The sequence below is a fragment of the Sinocyclocheilus grahami genome, unplaced genomic scaffold (genome assembly GCF_001515645.1).
Source record: "Sinocyclocheilus grahami isolate Dianchi unplaced genomic scaffold, SAMN03320097.WGS_v1.1 scaffold52.1, whole genome shotgun sequence".
Taxonomy (NCBI): Eukaryota; Metazoa; Chordata; class Actinopteri; order Cypriniformes; family Cyprinidae; genus Sinocyclocheilus; species Sinocyclocheilus grahami.
In genome coordinates this window covers 12,777-30,421 of record NW_015505231.1, presented here as the reverse complement: position 1 = coordinate 30,421, position 17,645 = coordinate 12,777, and the positions used below count along the sequence as shown (strand labels likewise).

At 35.2% G+C, this 17,645-nt stretch overlaps 1 protein-coding gene across 2 annotated transcripts; it reads left to right on the top strand.

Annotated features, from left to right (window-relative positions):
- Window positions 1–537: 537 nt before the first annotated feature.
- LOC107583252 (target of Myb protein 1-like) lies at window positions 538–16,265 on the top strand. Of its 2 annotated transcripts, XM_016269398.1 has the most exons (16): window positions 538–665; window positions 2,428–2,512; window positions 3,997–4,075; window positions 4,174–4,323; window positions 4,446–4,580; window positions 4,811–4,915; window positions 5,850–5,966; window positions 6,104–6,237; window positions 7,713–7,752; window positions 7,845–7,968; window positions 8,076–8,127; window positions 10,617–10,683; window positions 10,882–10,950; window positions 11,401–11,460; window positions 12,324–12,354; window positions 15,907–16,265. In XM_016269398.1, exons 1-16 carry the CDS (start codon window positions 614–616, stop codon window positions 15,999–16,001), a joined length of 1,395 nt encoding a protein of 464 aa, XP_016124884.1. In that variant the 5' UTR covers window positions 538–613; the 3' UTR covers window positions 16,002–16,265. The 2 variants fall into 2 exon arrangements, with proteins under 2 accessions (XP_016124884.1, XP_016124885.1); XM_016269399.1 differs by lacking the exon at window positions 10,882–10,950 and having other exon boundaries at window positions 15,907–16,260.
- The last annotated feature ends 1,380 nt before the right edge of the window (window positions 16,266–17,645 follow it).

Here is a 17,645-nt window from a genome sequence, read left to right as displayed (position 1 = left end):
CCAGTGAGTGTCAGCAGTTTCACAGAGTTGTTTGCACTGCACTCTTATGTCACTTAATATTTTATTTTGATCTATTAGATTACTTAGTGTATAAAACCATGATCCGTACTCACAAAATTAGTCTTCTTTTTAGCGTTTTATTTAATCAATATAAAATAAAACACTAAAAAGAAGACTATTTTTTGTGTGTGCGGATCATGGTTTTATATAGGCTACTGAGTAATATCAGCAGCATTTTTAAAATCTTGGTTCTTGATTCATTATCTGCTCTTTTTACTTTTAATTTGATTAAAACGACACAAAATTACCCTAAATTCCAATTTAAGATAGGTAAAAAGTTGCCACTTGTTGAACTAAACATGCAAAATAGCTTATCCCTGCTGTACTAGACAAGACTGCTGCATGCTACTGTTTTAAACGTTTATTGTTGCACAATGCATTCTGTTTTACATACTAGCGAAAACTGTACGCAGCACAGTGTACTGCATACTTGGAAAATCCCCGCCAGTGCTGCCTACTGTCACTTTAAGAGATGATGTAATCGGTTAAGTTTGTTTGAGCTCTCCAGCTGATCATCAGCCCAAAGACACTGAGCAGCAGACACGCTCGGAGGATGGAGTTTTTCATAGGAAACCCTTTTTCTACACCCGTGGGTCAACTTATAGGTAAGTAACACGCTGGGTGAGGTCGCAAATCACACGCAATACGTTTAAGCGAGCATCATACGCACAGATAAGCGAGTGTAGTCAAACTTGAAGTGTCCAATTCGACTGCTTGATGTTTACATAGATTTCAACCATATTCGCCGTATATTCGTGACTAGCTCACTTGCAAGACACATATGAACACGTATGCAATCGTTTAATTAAGGATGACAGCAAGGGATAAGATTAAATTTAGATTGACACTTCATTCGTGCAATCCAATGTCGAAGGCGGGCTCAAAGCCCCGTCGCTGTCTTCGTGATTGGCGGAAATGTGTGTCAATTAATGCTGTCCGCAAATAGTAACGAGGAAGGGCGGGACGAAGAGGGTTTGTGTTGGAAGTTGCACGTCTTCAGTATACCCTGATAACGTTTTGACCCATTTATTTTGTCGCTCTCGTTTAAAAAAAAAAGAGAAATATTTACATGCGAGTATTAAAGCGGTTATGTAACCCATTCCAGAATTTACTCTTGGTTTCACAAGAAATGCAATATTAGGGCTACTTTTCATTCATTTCAAGGGCTCTTCTGCTCCTCTTGATAGTGTCATTGCAGCTAGACTCTCATCTCAATGGAGCTGCACAGAGCAATTAGTTGGGGAGGAACTGTTTGTTCCAGCCAAACACGATAATTATGCATTAGCAGCAAAATTATCTTTGCCATTCTCTGATTTCTCCCTTAGATGAATAGAATTGTCAGATTGCCCAAATAAACTTACAGGAAAGGTTCACACAAACATTCAAATTCTGTCACAAATTCACTTGTTATTTTTCTGTGCAACATAAAATAATTTTTAAGAATTTTAATTCATTACAACATAATCTCCTAGTGTTCCATATGGAACATAATGTATGGAATGGATATATGTATGTAATGACAACAGTGTGGGTAAATAATGACCGAATTTCTATTTTTGCATGAACTATCCCTTTAAAGATGGCATTCAAGTTTGTGTCAGGATGAATACCAGTGTAATGACAGAGCTTTTGATGGAACTCGCCCTTTCATACTGTTGTAAAGCCTGTTTTCCCTGCCTAGATGCAGAACATTAAGCACTGTAAACAATACAAGTCACATTAAACCCAGTAACCTAGTTTAAATGATCAGTCCAGCATATGGGTGGGTGAATACAAGGGCTCTTTTTAAAGTTAGCCTGGGCTCTTCTTCATGGCGATAAGGAGCTGTTATATCATCAGAAGTTCAGTGTTTGTAACTCTATCAGTGTTGTTATGAATCATAAACCACACCGCTGCTGATGAGTAAGATGACAATAATATCCTGGTGTAATATCAGGCCAGTCGACTGACGGTTCAGTGATGTTTGTTATGTGTGTGAGCATATAATGAGTTGTTTGAAGGCAAGAGTAAGTTCCTTTTAAAGTTAATTGTTGATTCTGTTGATGGGGAACAATGCTAGTTAGCTTTCAAACGTCTACATCAGGGGTGCCCAAACTCGGTCCTGGAGGGCCGGTGTCCTGCAGAGTTTAGCTCAGCAGGTGTGTTGAGGCAAGTTAGAGCTAAACTCTGCAGGACACCGGCCCTCCAGGACCGAGTTTGGGCACCCCTGATCTACATAATCGCTTTGGGTTCATCTGTGTTTCTGCATTTTGTTCAGTTGTGCTTAACAAAAAGAGACGATAAGTATGTGATCAAAACATGCTGTATCCTTTCAGTTTAGATTGAAGCCTTTGTGTGTCTCTGACTGTTTCTTGGTCTCTTGCTCAGAACATGCCACCAGTTCTTCTCTCCCGTCTGAAGACTGGGGCCTCAACATGGACATTTGTGACATTGTCAGTGAAACAGATGAAGGGTGTGTATGTTGTCCGATACAACAGATTTCTGTTTATATGATCGTGAGCGTTAATTATTTTTAAACTCTTCCCCAGTTGTATTTGGACGTCATTGTATTAGACCACGGATTCCCAAACTGACATTTATTTTTTGTTGTTGATTTGACCTAAAATATTAGCTTGAAATCCCTCAGGCCATCCAATATGTAGATGATTTGTTTCTTCATCAGAGCAGATTTGGAGAAATGTATTACATCTCTTGCTCACCAATGGGTCCTCTGCAGTGAATGGGTGCCGTCAGAATGAGAGTCTAAACAGCTGATAAAAACATCACAATAATCCACACCACTCCAGTCCATCAATGAATACGTTGTGAAGTGAAACAGTGCATGTTTGTAAGAAATAAATCCATTATTAAGAATTGCTTTTTCAATTCAAACCTTTGCTCAAGTCCACTATCCATAATATTAGTAATATTGCTTAATATTGCTTTCATCTCGTCTGAATCAGGAGTGAAATATGCACAGATCAAGCACTGTTTACAAGCAAATACAGTCCAAAACCGTTCTACACAAATATGTTGGTGTATTTTGATGTGAGAGGACAACAGGGGGATGATCTTTTTCACAAGAGGAAATGTTATTATGAATTATGGAGTCATATTTTGGCCAGGAGCAATGGTTTAAAGTTAAAACATGATAATTATGGATTGATTTCTTACAAAAACACAGATTTTTACTTCACAAGACATTACTTGATGGACTGGAGTTGTGTCGATTACTTTGTCCTATTAGATGACCTGAGGATGAGTACATTTTAAGCAAATTCCTATTGAGTGAACTATTCCTTTGAGTAAATATTTAAAACAATTTATGGTTCTGCCATGTTGGTTAATGGTCACATGACAAATAAATCTACTTCATGTTTTAGTAAGTGTTCTATTTTAACAGTTTTTATATTAAAATTATCTTAATTTTACATTTCTGTCATTTAATGATTTAATTATTTAGTTTGGGAAACCCTGTGTTATATAAAATAGCAAACTACATACAAATAATAACGGTAACACTTTATTTTAAGGTGTTCTTGTTACACGTTACATGTATTTACTATTATAATAACAATAAATTATGCATATTTACATGCAAATAACCTTAAGCCAAACCCTAATCCTAATAATAGTAAGTACATGTAGTTAATTAATATTACTCGGTACTTAAATGTATAGTTACACTGTAACAAGGACACCTTAAAATAAAGTGTACCCATAATAACTAATGTTTCACAACCAGAAAGTATCACAATACATTCTGTCGTCATTTTGAGCTGTATTCTATTCTTGCCTCCGTTATCATTCTATAAACTACATAAAATAATATTAAATGGCTTAAGTGTCTGAATATAATTATTTAATTTAACTGTATGGTGCTTTGAGGTTTTTGATAGTATAACTTACATTACATAACATTACATAATTTTTGTGATGATGCTGCTCTGTTTGCAGACCTAAAGATGCAGTCAGAGCAATAAAGAAGAGGATACTGGGAAATAGGAATTTCAAAGAGGTTATGCTGACTTTGAGTGTAAGTGTCAAACATAATGTCATTACCATCGTCTCAGTGTCTTATTTCACATAATATTTCACATGATCTTTGGAATCATTCTTCTGGTTTTGCTGCAGGTGTTGGAGGCCTGTGTGAAGAACTGCGGACACAAATTCCACATCTACGTGTCCACCAGAGACTTCGTGGAGAATGTTTTGGTCCAGACGATCCTGCCTAAAAACAACGCCCCAGTGGTTCTTCAGGACCGAGTCTTGAGCATGATACAGGTCCTTTATAAACTCTGAGTTAACGCCTTTGTGCGGTTCATATTTTTTGCTGTGAAGTGTGAAGTATTCAAAGAGAGCTCTGGGTGTGTCTGGTGTCAGATTCTATCTTTCTCTCCCTGTAGGCGTGGTCCGATGCCTTTCGTAGTTCTCCAGATTTGACGGGTGTCGTGACCGTCTATGAGGATCTCAGGAGAAAAGGCGTGGAGTTTCCCGTGACTGAACTGAATGGCTGTTCCCCTATACACACTCCCAACCGGGTATAAACCGCTGCACATTCAAATACATGACAACAAGCAGCTTTTAATAAACAATTATAAATCCAAATAAAGATTTATTGAGATTCATGTGTTTATAAAAAGTAAAAAACATCTCAAAATCAGATAGTATATCCTCTATATAGAGTGCTAAAATGCAAATATGTGCCATTCTTTTGCGTAATTTCAGATTTTTTTATATTTATTAATTTATCAATGCTTGATTCCAACAGACCATTGAGTCAGCGTCTCCGGTAACAGCTCACACAGAAAGTCACTCCGTCACATCCTCACAGCCACAGAATACAGAGACGCCCATCACATGGTCACCTCAACAAGTAACACACACACACACACACAGCAATGCTGACTCAGGCTGAAATGTGGGTGGGACTGGAATATTTTAGGAATGAATAAAATGTTATGGATGGACTAAATCGACTAAGCCGACTACAACAGTATGCATTCAGCAGGACTCAATTTAGATTTACATTAAATATTTAATATTATTTAATACGTAATATTTAAATAGCAATTTGTATACATATGATACATGATGGTCATTGCACAATTAACCCCCAAAAGTGTGAGTAGTACATTAGTACTATTTAAGTAATATATTTTTTAAATAGTGAGTTTAATATTTGTATTTAATGATTTATATTTAAATTGTAATGTGCATGTGATATAATGATCATGGCAAAAGTAACCCCCATAATCGCTTTGGTGTGTGTGTGTGTGTGTATATATATATATATATATATACACACACACTCATTTTTTTAATTAGTTATATTTTTATATTTGATATTTATGAATTTTGATAAATCTAAAATTATTTGAATATAACTATTAAAAATGTTTGTGATTTTATTATTTTGCATATTACATGTAATGATGCTCCTCACAAAATTAACACCTAATGGGGTGAGACTTAAAGAATGTTAAACATTTTTAGTACCAATTCATATTACAGTAAGGTTCAATTTGTTGCCATGAAATGACAGTTAACTGTTTTTTCCAGCATTTATTAATTATTAATAGGACATTTAAAAATGTACATGGATTCAGATTAATATTAACTATACTTTAAAAAAATTACTTAATATACATAATGTTGGTTCATAGTGCATGAACTAATGTTAAGTTATACATCTTTAAATATCAAAAATGGGATTAAATGTAAAATTTAGCATTAACCATGGTAAATAAATGATTGTTTTTATGACTGTATTATTGAATACTGCTGGTTCAAGCGTGTTTGTGTTCCAGATGAAAACATTGAAGACTGAACTGGAGGTGGTGCGTAATAATATATCAGTGATGTCAGACATGATGAGTCAGATGGAGCCTGCGAGTCTTGAGCCATCAGACACAGAGCTGCTACAGGTTACAATCAAACACAGCCACAAATACACACCCTTACTTTCTTCTCTCAGCATGTACACACTCATCCTCCAGTCATGATTTTAGGCCTATAAATGTGAAGGACTGTTGCTGTTTCTCTTCTCTCTGCCGGTCAGTAGCAACTCTACTCCATGACCAAAGATATGCAGGGCCGGATGGTGGAGCTCATACCCAGACTGAGCGATGAGAAGCTTATAGAGCAGCTACTCTGTGCCAATGACGACGTTAACACCACGTTTGCACAGTATCACAGGTTAGAGGCAAATTGCCTTGATGATATGATGTTTGTGAACATGCTATGAATAATTCATCTATGAATGTTCGTTTCAAGGTGTAAATGTGTCATAAAAATGGTAAAGTAGTATCTTTTTTCTTTCTTTATAATACTAAAACTAGATAAAATACACATCAAAGTTGTTAAGGCAAACAGTTCCACCATAGAGTTCAATATGTGTTTTCCTTGCTTGTCTCACAGAATCTCACATGCTATAAACACAAATAATGAGTGAACAGACGTCCCCATTTTCCAGGGACAGTCCTGGTTTTTAGTGTCCTGTCCATGACCTGATCTGTTCCTGGACATGTCCCTGGTTTTCAGCACATTCAAAACACCCACAAAATAATACACTCCAAAAAATCCAGACTGAAAGAGCCTGCTGGTTACCAAAGCAATTGTGTAGTTATTATTTTCACTAATAGAGGGCGCTGTGAACTACACTGATTGCTTGGTTGCTCTAATTTCGACCTGAAGAATTCAACCTGGACAAGAGGTTTCATCAATTATATAGTTTCAATGTAGTTTTAATGTAGCCATATTTATATTAAATTGAAGTAATACTGTTTGTATGTACTAAATAACAGGACCGGAACAGTGTGCGGAATTGCATTGCACACAATTTTACATGTTCCGAAAGTTGACAAACACTTAAAAAATCTTAGTTATACCGAGTGGGTGGAAATTAATAGATTAAAAACTAAACGGTTATACCTGCAGCAATAACATATGCAGAAAGCACATACTTTGTGATCAAAATAAGCCTAAAATTCAAAATAATATGCCTATTTAGGGGTAGTAAAGCCACAATTCAAAAAGCATAAACATTTGAAAAGATGAAAAAGTTTAAATGACTCTACAGTATATTCAGTTTGTGAAAATTAAAATATCAAGTAGTTTTTAAATGCAACAACTGTTGAAAATGTATTTAACGTGTTTATTTATTGATGTGCTTTTGTCAAGTCAAAATTGATCTGTTTGCTATTTGCCATAGTTACTATTTAGCGTAATACTTTCTTTCTTTATATGGCAGAAATAGTAATAGTAGTATGCTATTCCAAACCCATTTAAAAACTACATTTCCCGGATTACCAAGACAGTTGACTTCCTAACCTCAGATGCTCTCTTTATCTGCAATTTACTCCGTGTACTGCCACCCTGTGGACAACAAAATCATGGGACTTGGGAAGGTTACGGAAATAAATAAAATCATTCATGGGCATCAAAAATACATCTAATACAAATGTTTTTATTCAGTTAAAAATGCTCTTTGTGGGTGCTTAAAAATCATTATTAAGTTGGCATGAAAAACTGGAGAAGTCATGAAGATGAATTCACTGAATGGTGTGGAACCATGTAATATCACAGCATTTAGATGTCATATCTCACTTCAAGTTAGTTGATTTAATATCACATCTCATCAGTGTTACCTAACTTCTTTCTTTTTTTTTTAGATTTGAAAGACATCTCAATAGACAGAGCAGTGCACAATCTGTAAGAATTCATACATTTGATATTAAATGCACTATAATGACTACATGTTGATTCTTTATTTGATTCATTCATAATTCATTGTTGTATTTCAGAATCCAGCTAACACAAATCTTATTGATTTGGGAACTTCAAACCAATCAAAGACAGCCAATGGTGCGCATAGCACAATCAGCCAATCAGCAGTCACCACACTATCCAATCAGATGGCAGGACTGAGTAAGCTCCACTTTTGCTTATATTTCTGAATCATTTACACTCACATTTTATTCTAATATTAATCTTCACAGTTATTAATGCATTGTTTGTTGCGTGATTTGCTACAGGCACAACAGCTGATGATTTAAAACTAAGTAATAGCAGCTCATCACAAAAAAGGTAAGAATTTAAGGAATAGTCCACTCAAGAATGAAAATTTGCTGAAAATGTACTCGCCTTCAGGCCACCCAGAGTTCAACCAGAGTTTGCTTCTTCATCAGAACAGATTTGGAGAAATGTATCATTACCTGTACATCACTTGCTCTCCAATGGATCCTCTGCAATGAATGGGTGCCGTCAGAATGAGAGTCCAAACAGCTGATAACATGTCTTGTGAAGTGAAAAGCATATTTAGAACTGTTTCACTGTTTTGTAACAGAGCCTGATCGGTGCATATTTCTCTTGTGATTCAGACAAGGTGACTTATTCACTGAAAAAAACAATATTGTGATTAGAGGGCTCATATTGTAAGTTAAGAAAGTCTTGATTGATTTGTTTCTTACAAACATTTGATGGACTGAAGGGGTGTGGATTACTTGTGGATTATTGTGATGTTTTTATCAGCTGTTTGGTCTCTCATTCTGACGGCACCCATTCACTGCAGAGGATCCATTGGTGAGCAAGTCATGTAATTATACATTTCTCCAAACCTGTTCTGATGAAGAAACAAACTCGTCTACATCTTGGATAATCCATGTATCATTTGATCATTTGTTCAACATACATTGTACATTACATAAGTACAATACATTGTACTTATTGTGTAATTAATTAATTTGTTTCAAAATAAATATTTTAAACATATATATATAATATATCTAAGACAAAAAGGAAGGAATAATAAATTGACTTGGGTATATATAGGTCTATAATGTTCACGCAAGAACTGTCATTTTGACTGACAACCGGAGAACAACAGATATTAAATCGCCTACTGTTAGAGTTATATAATGTAGTCTTGTTTTATTAAAATTGATTATAATTGATATCTCAAAAGGATATGCACTTGTGCGTGGCGTGAGCTGCTGTGCACTTGCACTGCAACAAGATTTCCATAAAATATAATAACTTGCTATTTCGGTTTGTTTCTCACCAAACCCTCAGTATACCTTCAGAATGCTTATAATATACGCCACAAGATGCATATGATTATTTTACGACAGATATGCATCCGCTTAAAAACAAAAAACAAAACCTAAAGTCACCATTCTCTGCCATTTAATTGGCAAATGCAAGCAGGACATTTTTGTGTTAAGTAATACGCCTTTAGAACAACATTAAGGTGAGTAGTGACTCTAGTTCACACAGTTCCAATAAATTGCGATGGGTTAAATAAACTCAATAAGCAGACAGACGCAACTACAGTCAAGCGCAGAAGTGCACAGGAAATAAGCAGCAGTCATATTTAAAGCAGTTTAAATTAATATTGAGTACTGATTGATGTTCACTTGGATTGTTTCCCCATCGAGGGGGAATAACTTAATACTCTGTCATTTATAGTCGTATGGTAAAATGTATATTTTTATTTGTGTAATGTTACGTTCAAAATAACTACAAAATGCCTTTGAAAAATAAAGAGAACAACAGAATGCGCTGCTTTAGCAGTGTCCTTGAGCATCTTTCTGGCGCATGCCACAAGCATGAACCACAGGGAATACTTGTCTTTTAAAAGGCTTCATTTAGATTATTTGACGTTAAATGCATCATATAAGTCACTTTGGAATAAAGTACAGTAGGCCTATGTAGCATGATAAAAAAAGCGACTTTACAGTCTGGATATACTTTAGGCTATAGCAAATTATTTTGCGGACCCCCTATCACTTTAAGAACCGCTGGTCTACACAGAAGAAAGCCCTCTGCCCAAGTACTAGTTGTGTCGAGCTATTCATTAGTCTGTTTGATGAGAAAAATATTATATGTAGTTGCAATAAAATGGGTAATTAATCCATACAATTGCAGCAGTGGAGGACTATTATTCTGCTGCATGATACTGCGGAAGAACTGATGACGGCAAGGTTTGATCTTATGCTGACCAATCAGCAGAAAGGGGCGTTTAATTCCCGCCCACGTGTAGAAATCAAATATTCATGCTGTTTATTAATGTTTCCACCCATGAACGAAAAACGAAAATGTAAGCTGAATTCTTGTTTTTCGTTTTTTGGATAAAAACAAAAAAACAAAAAAGGAGCCGTTTTCTAATTTTTCTACTTTCAATATTAAATCAAAAAACGAATGATCGAATGATACACGGATTCTTTTGGATGGTCCTCAAGTTTGAATTTCATTTTGCATGATTTCAGGCATTCATTCGTAAAAATAAAGGTTTGAAAAGGGGGTTTTCAGATTGAGTCCATAAAAGAACCATTTTTGGTTCCTCAAAGAACTTTTCAGTTCTTTAAAACGATGAACTTTTTCCACTATACAGAACCTTTTGTGCCGTGGAAAGGTTCCATTGATGTTAAAGGTTCTTCATGGAACCACAGATGCCAGTAAAGAACCTTTATTTTTTTAAAGTGTTGATTGTGTTCAAAGCATAATGTTGCAATACAGCAACACCAAAGTGTAGTACTTGATCTTTACATGACATATTTTGTGTGATTTATTACCAGTCCGGAATGCTCTGCCGGTCCAGAGGGACTTGCAGCCACTCAAAGAGAGCGACAGGACACTGGAGTGGTAAGTGTCTCTGAATTATTTAGTCCTGCAGAAAGGATATCATGTTTGAAATAGAGCGATCAATTAGCATCTCTTTGTATTACGAGAGAGCAGCATTCAATAATGAATGTAACACCTTTCAAGATGTTTCTGTGTGTTGTTTTCACCTGCCATTGGATACATGTCCATCATTTAAAACGGTTGTATGTCTATGTTAAGGATCACAGCCTAGACTCCACCTCCCTCGGCAGCTCGCCTCAGTTTCATTGGATGCTTGAAAAGGGAATGGTGGGTCTGATTGGCTGATAAAACAGTCGGCCTCCAGTGTGACGTGCTATTGGTTAAGCTGGGAGCTTTTTTCTTTTAGCATGTCAAAGCTTTTTCTCATTTGGTGAATAAGTGTCCGCTGTCTTGCTTCTGAGTGGCCCGCATGGTTTGAGGAGCTTCATTATCTTTATTTGCTGAAGGTTCTGTGGGAATTTTGGTGTTGTTTAGCTCATTCTGTGTTTCAGGCCTGGATGCTGAGCGATCCACAGCTCCTCAGTGCCTTATTTTATGGCGTTGCCAAATTTCAAAACAACTAACTTTCCATCCTCAGAATTGAAGCATATTGATTCTTCCTTTACACTTTAAAGCACTGAGAAGCAGGAAGCTTGTTTGTGATGGGTGTGGTTTGTAACAGATTATATTGCTTTATTATGCTAACTTATGAAGTAAATTTTTTCCTCCTGTTGTCAGATTCCTGTCAATCAGGGTGAAGTGATGGATGACATTGAACAATGGCTGGACGTAGATGATGTAAGTGACACATGTTTAGATCTCTAACTGGGTGCTAAGCATTGGAATTGTGAGAAATATATATAAGGTTCTGGCTCTAATTCCGATTCTACTCAACGATTTTGATTGCTTTGCAAATTCAAATTCTTCCCCCTCAAATAATTGGTCATATAACAATGACACTATTCATGTTTTAAAACGGCTTTACAAATATCAAAACCCGCTTATAAAACTACAGTGCAGAAGTTTGAAATTAATACTTTTATTTGCACAATAAGTTGCTAGTAAAGACATGTTAGAAAAGATTTCTGTTTCAAATAAATGCTGTTCTTGTCACAGAGTCAGTTTCCACAAAAATATGAAGCAGCACAACTGTATTCACATTGATAATGATGTTTCTCCAGCAAAAAAATCAGCATATTAGAAAGATTTCTGAAGGATCATGTGAAAATTCAGCTTTACCATCACAAGAATAAGTAATATTTTAAAATATATTCAGATAGAAAACAGTTATTTTAAATTATAATAATATTTTACAATATTACTGTTTTTTTAAATAAAATAAATGCAGCCTTGGGGACCATTAGAGAATGTTTCAAAAACAGTAGTGTATACGAATATGTATAACTATGAACTGTCATATGAACCAGTCAGTAATTACTCACAAGTCTTAATATAAACTAGTGAACATGACAAAAGTAATGATTAGCAGTTCAGTAAATGAAGAAAAGGAATGAAGTTTACTGAAACTTGCATAATAAGACCTTTTATGAAGAATAAGACATTCGATATAAGTGGGTACATTTGGATTTCATGTCATCTTAAAACATTGATTGTTTATTGTATCTCATAAGTGTATTTTTGTGTTTGATATTTTGTGACAGGAAGATGATTCTGAAGGAGTGACTAGTGAAGGTAACCCTTCTTAATATGGCTATTATGATAATGCTTTCAGCTAGTACTTTTAGCACCTTTTAACACATTTAATCTGAGGTCGATTTAAATTGACATCAAAAATGTGGAAAAAGCTTCAGTCCTTCTGTGCCATATGCTAAAATTATAGTTGCATGCTCACTTATCTATTCTTCTGCATGTAAGACATCAGTGGCCAACATTTACGCTTTTTAGAGAATCTAATTGCATTCTGTCAGTCTTCTGTATGATCCAGTCTTCCTGTTGTAAGAGTGTCAGTCTGTGTGGCTCATTTCTGATCTGCCGGATGTCCTGACGTAGTCACCTTCGTGACAAACACGTAATCTTCCACGTTTCACTAGTCACGTAGTCTGTTACTCAGCTTGTGGTATCATTACATTCACTGTACCCTCTTGTTAAGCTTTTTTTGTGGTCTTTAAAAGGCGCCTATATTTTTCACACTTGCAGGTACTTTCCAGAATGAGAGTTCCTCAATTAATTTTCATTATTGGGCTAAATTCTTTCAATACATAGACAAGGGGGCGCTACCGACTAATTGTTGTCATGACAAATGTTCACATTTTTATTAGCTTTTTCCCTATTATTTTTTTTATTTAATTTAAAAAAATTGTTTTGACCTTTTTATGCTTTAACTTTTCACTAAACTCACAAACCCCCTTCAGATCATTTACGAACCCGTTTGGGAAACCTTGACGTAAATGTAATGTTTAATGTACTTCTTGTTAATCACAATGAATGGAATATATTTTCTTACTCTTTGCATTTTTATATCAATATGGTACAAGATTATCCTATTTAAATCAATGTGATAAAATAATTGTTTCAAAAGTAATCAAAGTAGTCTGATTACATTTTCCACTAGCGCATGCTGGTGACGTTTTATTCTTCTATAGAATGGTGGCGTAGCGTATGAGTCAATAGGTGTCATCATCGTACAGTCTACACACGTCGTAGCCAAGTTTACTAGATCCATGTCACACAGTGTGACATGCAGTGATCTTACAGGATTACTAAAATCGTGCAGTGTGTCTCGGGCTTAAGAGGTTCAAGCAGAACAGCATGAAAAATCAATCAGCAACAATCCATTGTAAGAAACCATTGTAAGTACTAGACAAAACTATTAACTATCCTGTGGAGAACTGACCAGCATAAAACCATATCAAAATATATCAGGCCACAGTCACTAATCATTTGTTGCATATTTAAGTGCATAAAGTTGGTACAAAATTCTTGCCAGATTCACAACAGTTGTCTGTTCTTATCTTGATGAATGTGGATTATTCTAAATGAGAGAATGTCAACCTCACCTTGCTCGGTAGAGATAGGTGCATTCTCATCTGAGAGCCAACAAAGTTGGTGCAAAAACTTTACAAATTTACTAAAACATTATGAAGCTATGGATGAATCGTGATTTCTGTATGAAAATATTCATGCACAGCTTTTAGACAATACTTAAAACAACAGTACCTGTCTAAAATCTAAGGACACTTCATTGGTATAGCACTTCATTAGTACAGCGCTTCATTATGTTCAAGTTGGCCAGCTAATGATCTAATGCCTCCTTGCATGGACCTAAACCAACCAACTTAGGTCTGTTTGTGCACTACTGTCTTTGTCAGTTTGGCAAAAGAGAAGAACATGCTGTCCAGAGGTTTGAGGAGATCCATTCCATGTCAGTATGGCGGTCAGGCCGACATGTTGTTCAGCAGGGTAGATGGTTTAAGAGGAAGTATATCATCTTCTCAGTCTTTAAACCTGGGTTTAAAACGTAGGTCCAAGAACTCTATTGTTTGGCTGGACAGCAATTCATTCAAAATGATCATCTACATAGGAAAGAGGTGAAGAGATCATGAGTAATAAGCATGTGTGCCCATTCAAACCAAGAATGACAGCTATATTAGCATCGACACCAGTTTTAATGAGTTTATCACTAAATGAGGAGCTTCTACAATCTGTAACTGGTTTGGTTAGGGCTGTGCAGTGCACAAAAAAATCGGTCTGAATAAATGTACTACAGTAGCATGTGTGCAATACAGTTTTGCATGTGTATGAGCCCGTTTACAAACCTGTTGTCCAACAAAGATATCATTTATTGGCATGCTTTTTCTCCTAATTAACTTGATAATATAGTTGAGTGTTTGAAATAACTTTTTTTTGTGACCTGGGGCCCGTTCTTCATATATCGCTAACTCAGTTAGCTGGATTTGATTGTTGATGATTTGGCATGATCTTGGATTGTTTGGTTCTTCGAAGCTCATCCTATTTAATTTAAAAAAATTGTTTTGACCTTTTTATGCTTTAACTTTTCACTAAACTCACAAACCCCCTTCAGATCATTTACGAACCCGTTTGGGAAACCTTGACGTAAATGTAATGTTTAATGTACTTCTTGTTAATCACAATGAATGGAATATATTTTCTTACTCTTTGCATTTTTATATCAATATGGTACAAGATTATCCTATTTAAATCAATGTGATGCAACAGGTCCGTAAGTTTAAACCTGCTCGGGAGCAGACTTATTTCATTTAAACAGGATTAGATTGCATCTTTTTAGGCAAATTTGATACTTAAAACCTGTCCCAACCACTGCTACTTTACTACAATTGTACCCTACTGATCCAGGGACAATAATTTAAAATGATAATAATTAAAAAATCTATTTGAAAATAATATAATAATGTTGTGTAATCTATAATACTATAGACACAGCCGTTTTTACTCATTGAAAGATTTATTAGTGATAAAATAAATTACTTTATAATTGTATTAGAGTCTTACACACATGCTGTACAGTTAATCGGAGTTGTGCATTAATTTGAGTGCTGACAGATATTATGGGAGTGGCTTGATGGAGCGCAGGAGATGCAGATATCTTGAGCTTGACCCTTAAGAAACTTTAATTGATGCTGTCACATAACAAATCTGCTTCAAATATAAAATTAAATGAATTGCCAATTACAACATTAAATTAAAAACAAATACAATACTCAAATCGTGAATATAAATAACTGGAAATAATGTAAAAAAAATGAATTACAATTTTTGTCATGTAATTTGGAATCAGTAACGGATTACAATTTGTAAGTAATCTACCCAGCTCTTTTTTTGTCAAGGTCTGCGTGCATAAACGGCACTTGGCTTTACGTTGTCAGACAAAAATGCTCAGTCCTTTCACAAATGCGTTTGAAAGTATGTCAGAAACCGTACGGGGCATCAGTTTTACTGTCTGCGACTCATCACATAGCGTCACAGATGTTCTATTTGCTTTTGCTGCTTGTGTCCAGTGTAGATGCTTTCGAATTTTAAGTGGTTTCGTGCCAACATGCTTACGGTGACAAACATTTGTTTTCCGCAGGCCACCTATTGAGGAACTGACTAGGGTTCTTGTAGCACATTCAAAAACATTTCTTAGGCCATTTCATTGGCTATTTTTTGCTGTACGCCTAATATTCAGCAATATTTTAATAAATCAAACCACATTTCTTACAACAGCAGACTAATTTCAGTGTCTCATTTCTGTCTCACCCTCAGAGTTTGATAAGTTCTTAGCGGAAAGAGCGAAAGCAGCGGAGCGTCTTCCTTCAGTAAAAGCATCACAGCACGACCCCGGCCGCTCACAACTGTAGTTTGATTTTCTCTACAAAACCCTGTTCATAACTTCCAACATTTGTATTTCAGTTGATTAACCATGTGCTCACTTTTCACTTTATTTATAGTATTTTTGGTTGATTTCTAACCATGTAATGCGTTTATCAAACTTTATAAGACTAAAAAATAAGTGCGGATTTTGGAGATGTTTCATATTACACTCATTTTGTTTTTGCAGATGTGTAACCTCATGAAATATTTTTATAACCAGATATTAATTTCTTCCGTAAAGTCTATTGTAGCTGTAATTTTCTTTCATCTTTTAATGGAGAGAGGCTCCATGGTGATAAGTGCGGATTTTGGAGATGTTTCATATTACACTCATTTTGTTTTTGCAGATGTGTAACCTCATGAAATATTTTTATAACCAGATATTAATTTCTTCCGTAAAGTCTATTGTAGCTGTAATTTTCTTTCATCTTTTAATGGAGAGAGGCTCCATGGTGATGCATATTATCAATCTTTATTAAAGATCTTGATTGTTGAGGTTAAAGCCATTGTATGTATATACACTAAATATTATATTAGGCTGTTTTGAAGGAAAAAGTGGATTTTACAGAGACATTTTGTGGGTTTGTTTCTTTCTCACCAGTTTTCAATTTAGTTCTGGAAAATGTGCTAAATGTGCTTTAGAAATAAATAAACTTGAAAATTACAATGAATGTGGTTTGTCTCCAGGCTGCTGATGTGTAATATGTACAAACTTATACAGTTTGTTGAGGTTGTTAAAATACATTCAATAAAATTTGTCTTGAAAATCTTTTATTTTAATTTTTTTACTTGGCACTGCACTACTTTATGATGTTTAAATACAGTCCACAAGGACCAAATACAAAAACGACCCCATTCAAAAAGTGTACATAGGCTTGATTCTTAATACTGTGTCATTACCTGGATGATTCATGACTGCTTTTGTTTCATGATAAACTTGTGATCTAAACTATGTACTGTTGTTTTTACTGTTAATCTCCAAGTAGTGAAGCATTGCAGTAAGTTATGATATTCTGTCTCTTCTGCAACTTCTACTTGTATATACTATAGTATACATAACTTGAGACAAGCCTGTTAAAATACTTGATCGTTTGCCTATACTGCACACCTTCTAGTGCAATATAAATAAACACAGCAAAATAGATTTAGATCATTTAAGTTTATTAGTTCACAACATAACATTCAGGCTGTGTGATAACAGCAACATGTTGTGCTATGAAACAAACAATATATACACCACAATCACAGTATTGTATTCATACATCTCTTTTTGTACACTAAATACACTATTACCTTAAATATTAACTTTTCTTTACCAAAAAAAAAAAGTAAGCAAAAGGACCTGGGGCCCGTTCTTCGTATATCGCTAACTCAGTTAGCTGGATTTGATTGTTGATGATTTGGCATGATCTTGGATTGTTTGGTTCTTCGAAGCTCATCCCGGAGGTGCTGTCATTGCAACAGGTCCGTAAGTTTAAACCTGCTCGGGAGCAGACTTATTTCATTTAAACAGGATTAGATTGCATCTTTTTAGGCAAATTTGATACTTAAAACCTGTCCCAACCACTGCTACTTTACTACAATTGTACCCTACTGATCCAGGGACAATAATTTAAAATGATAATAATTAA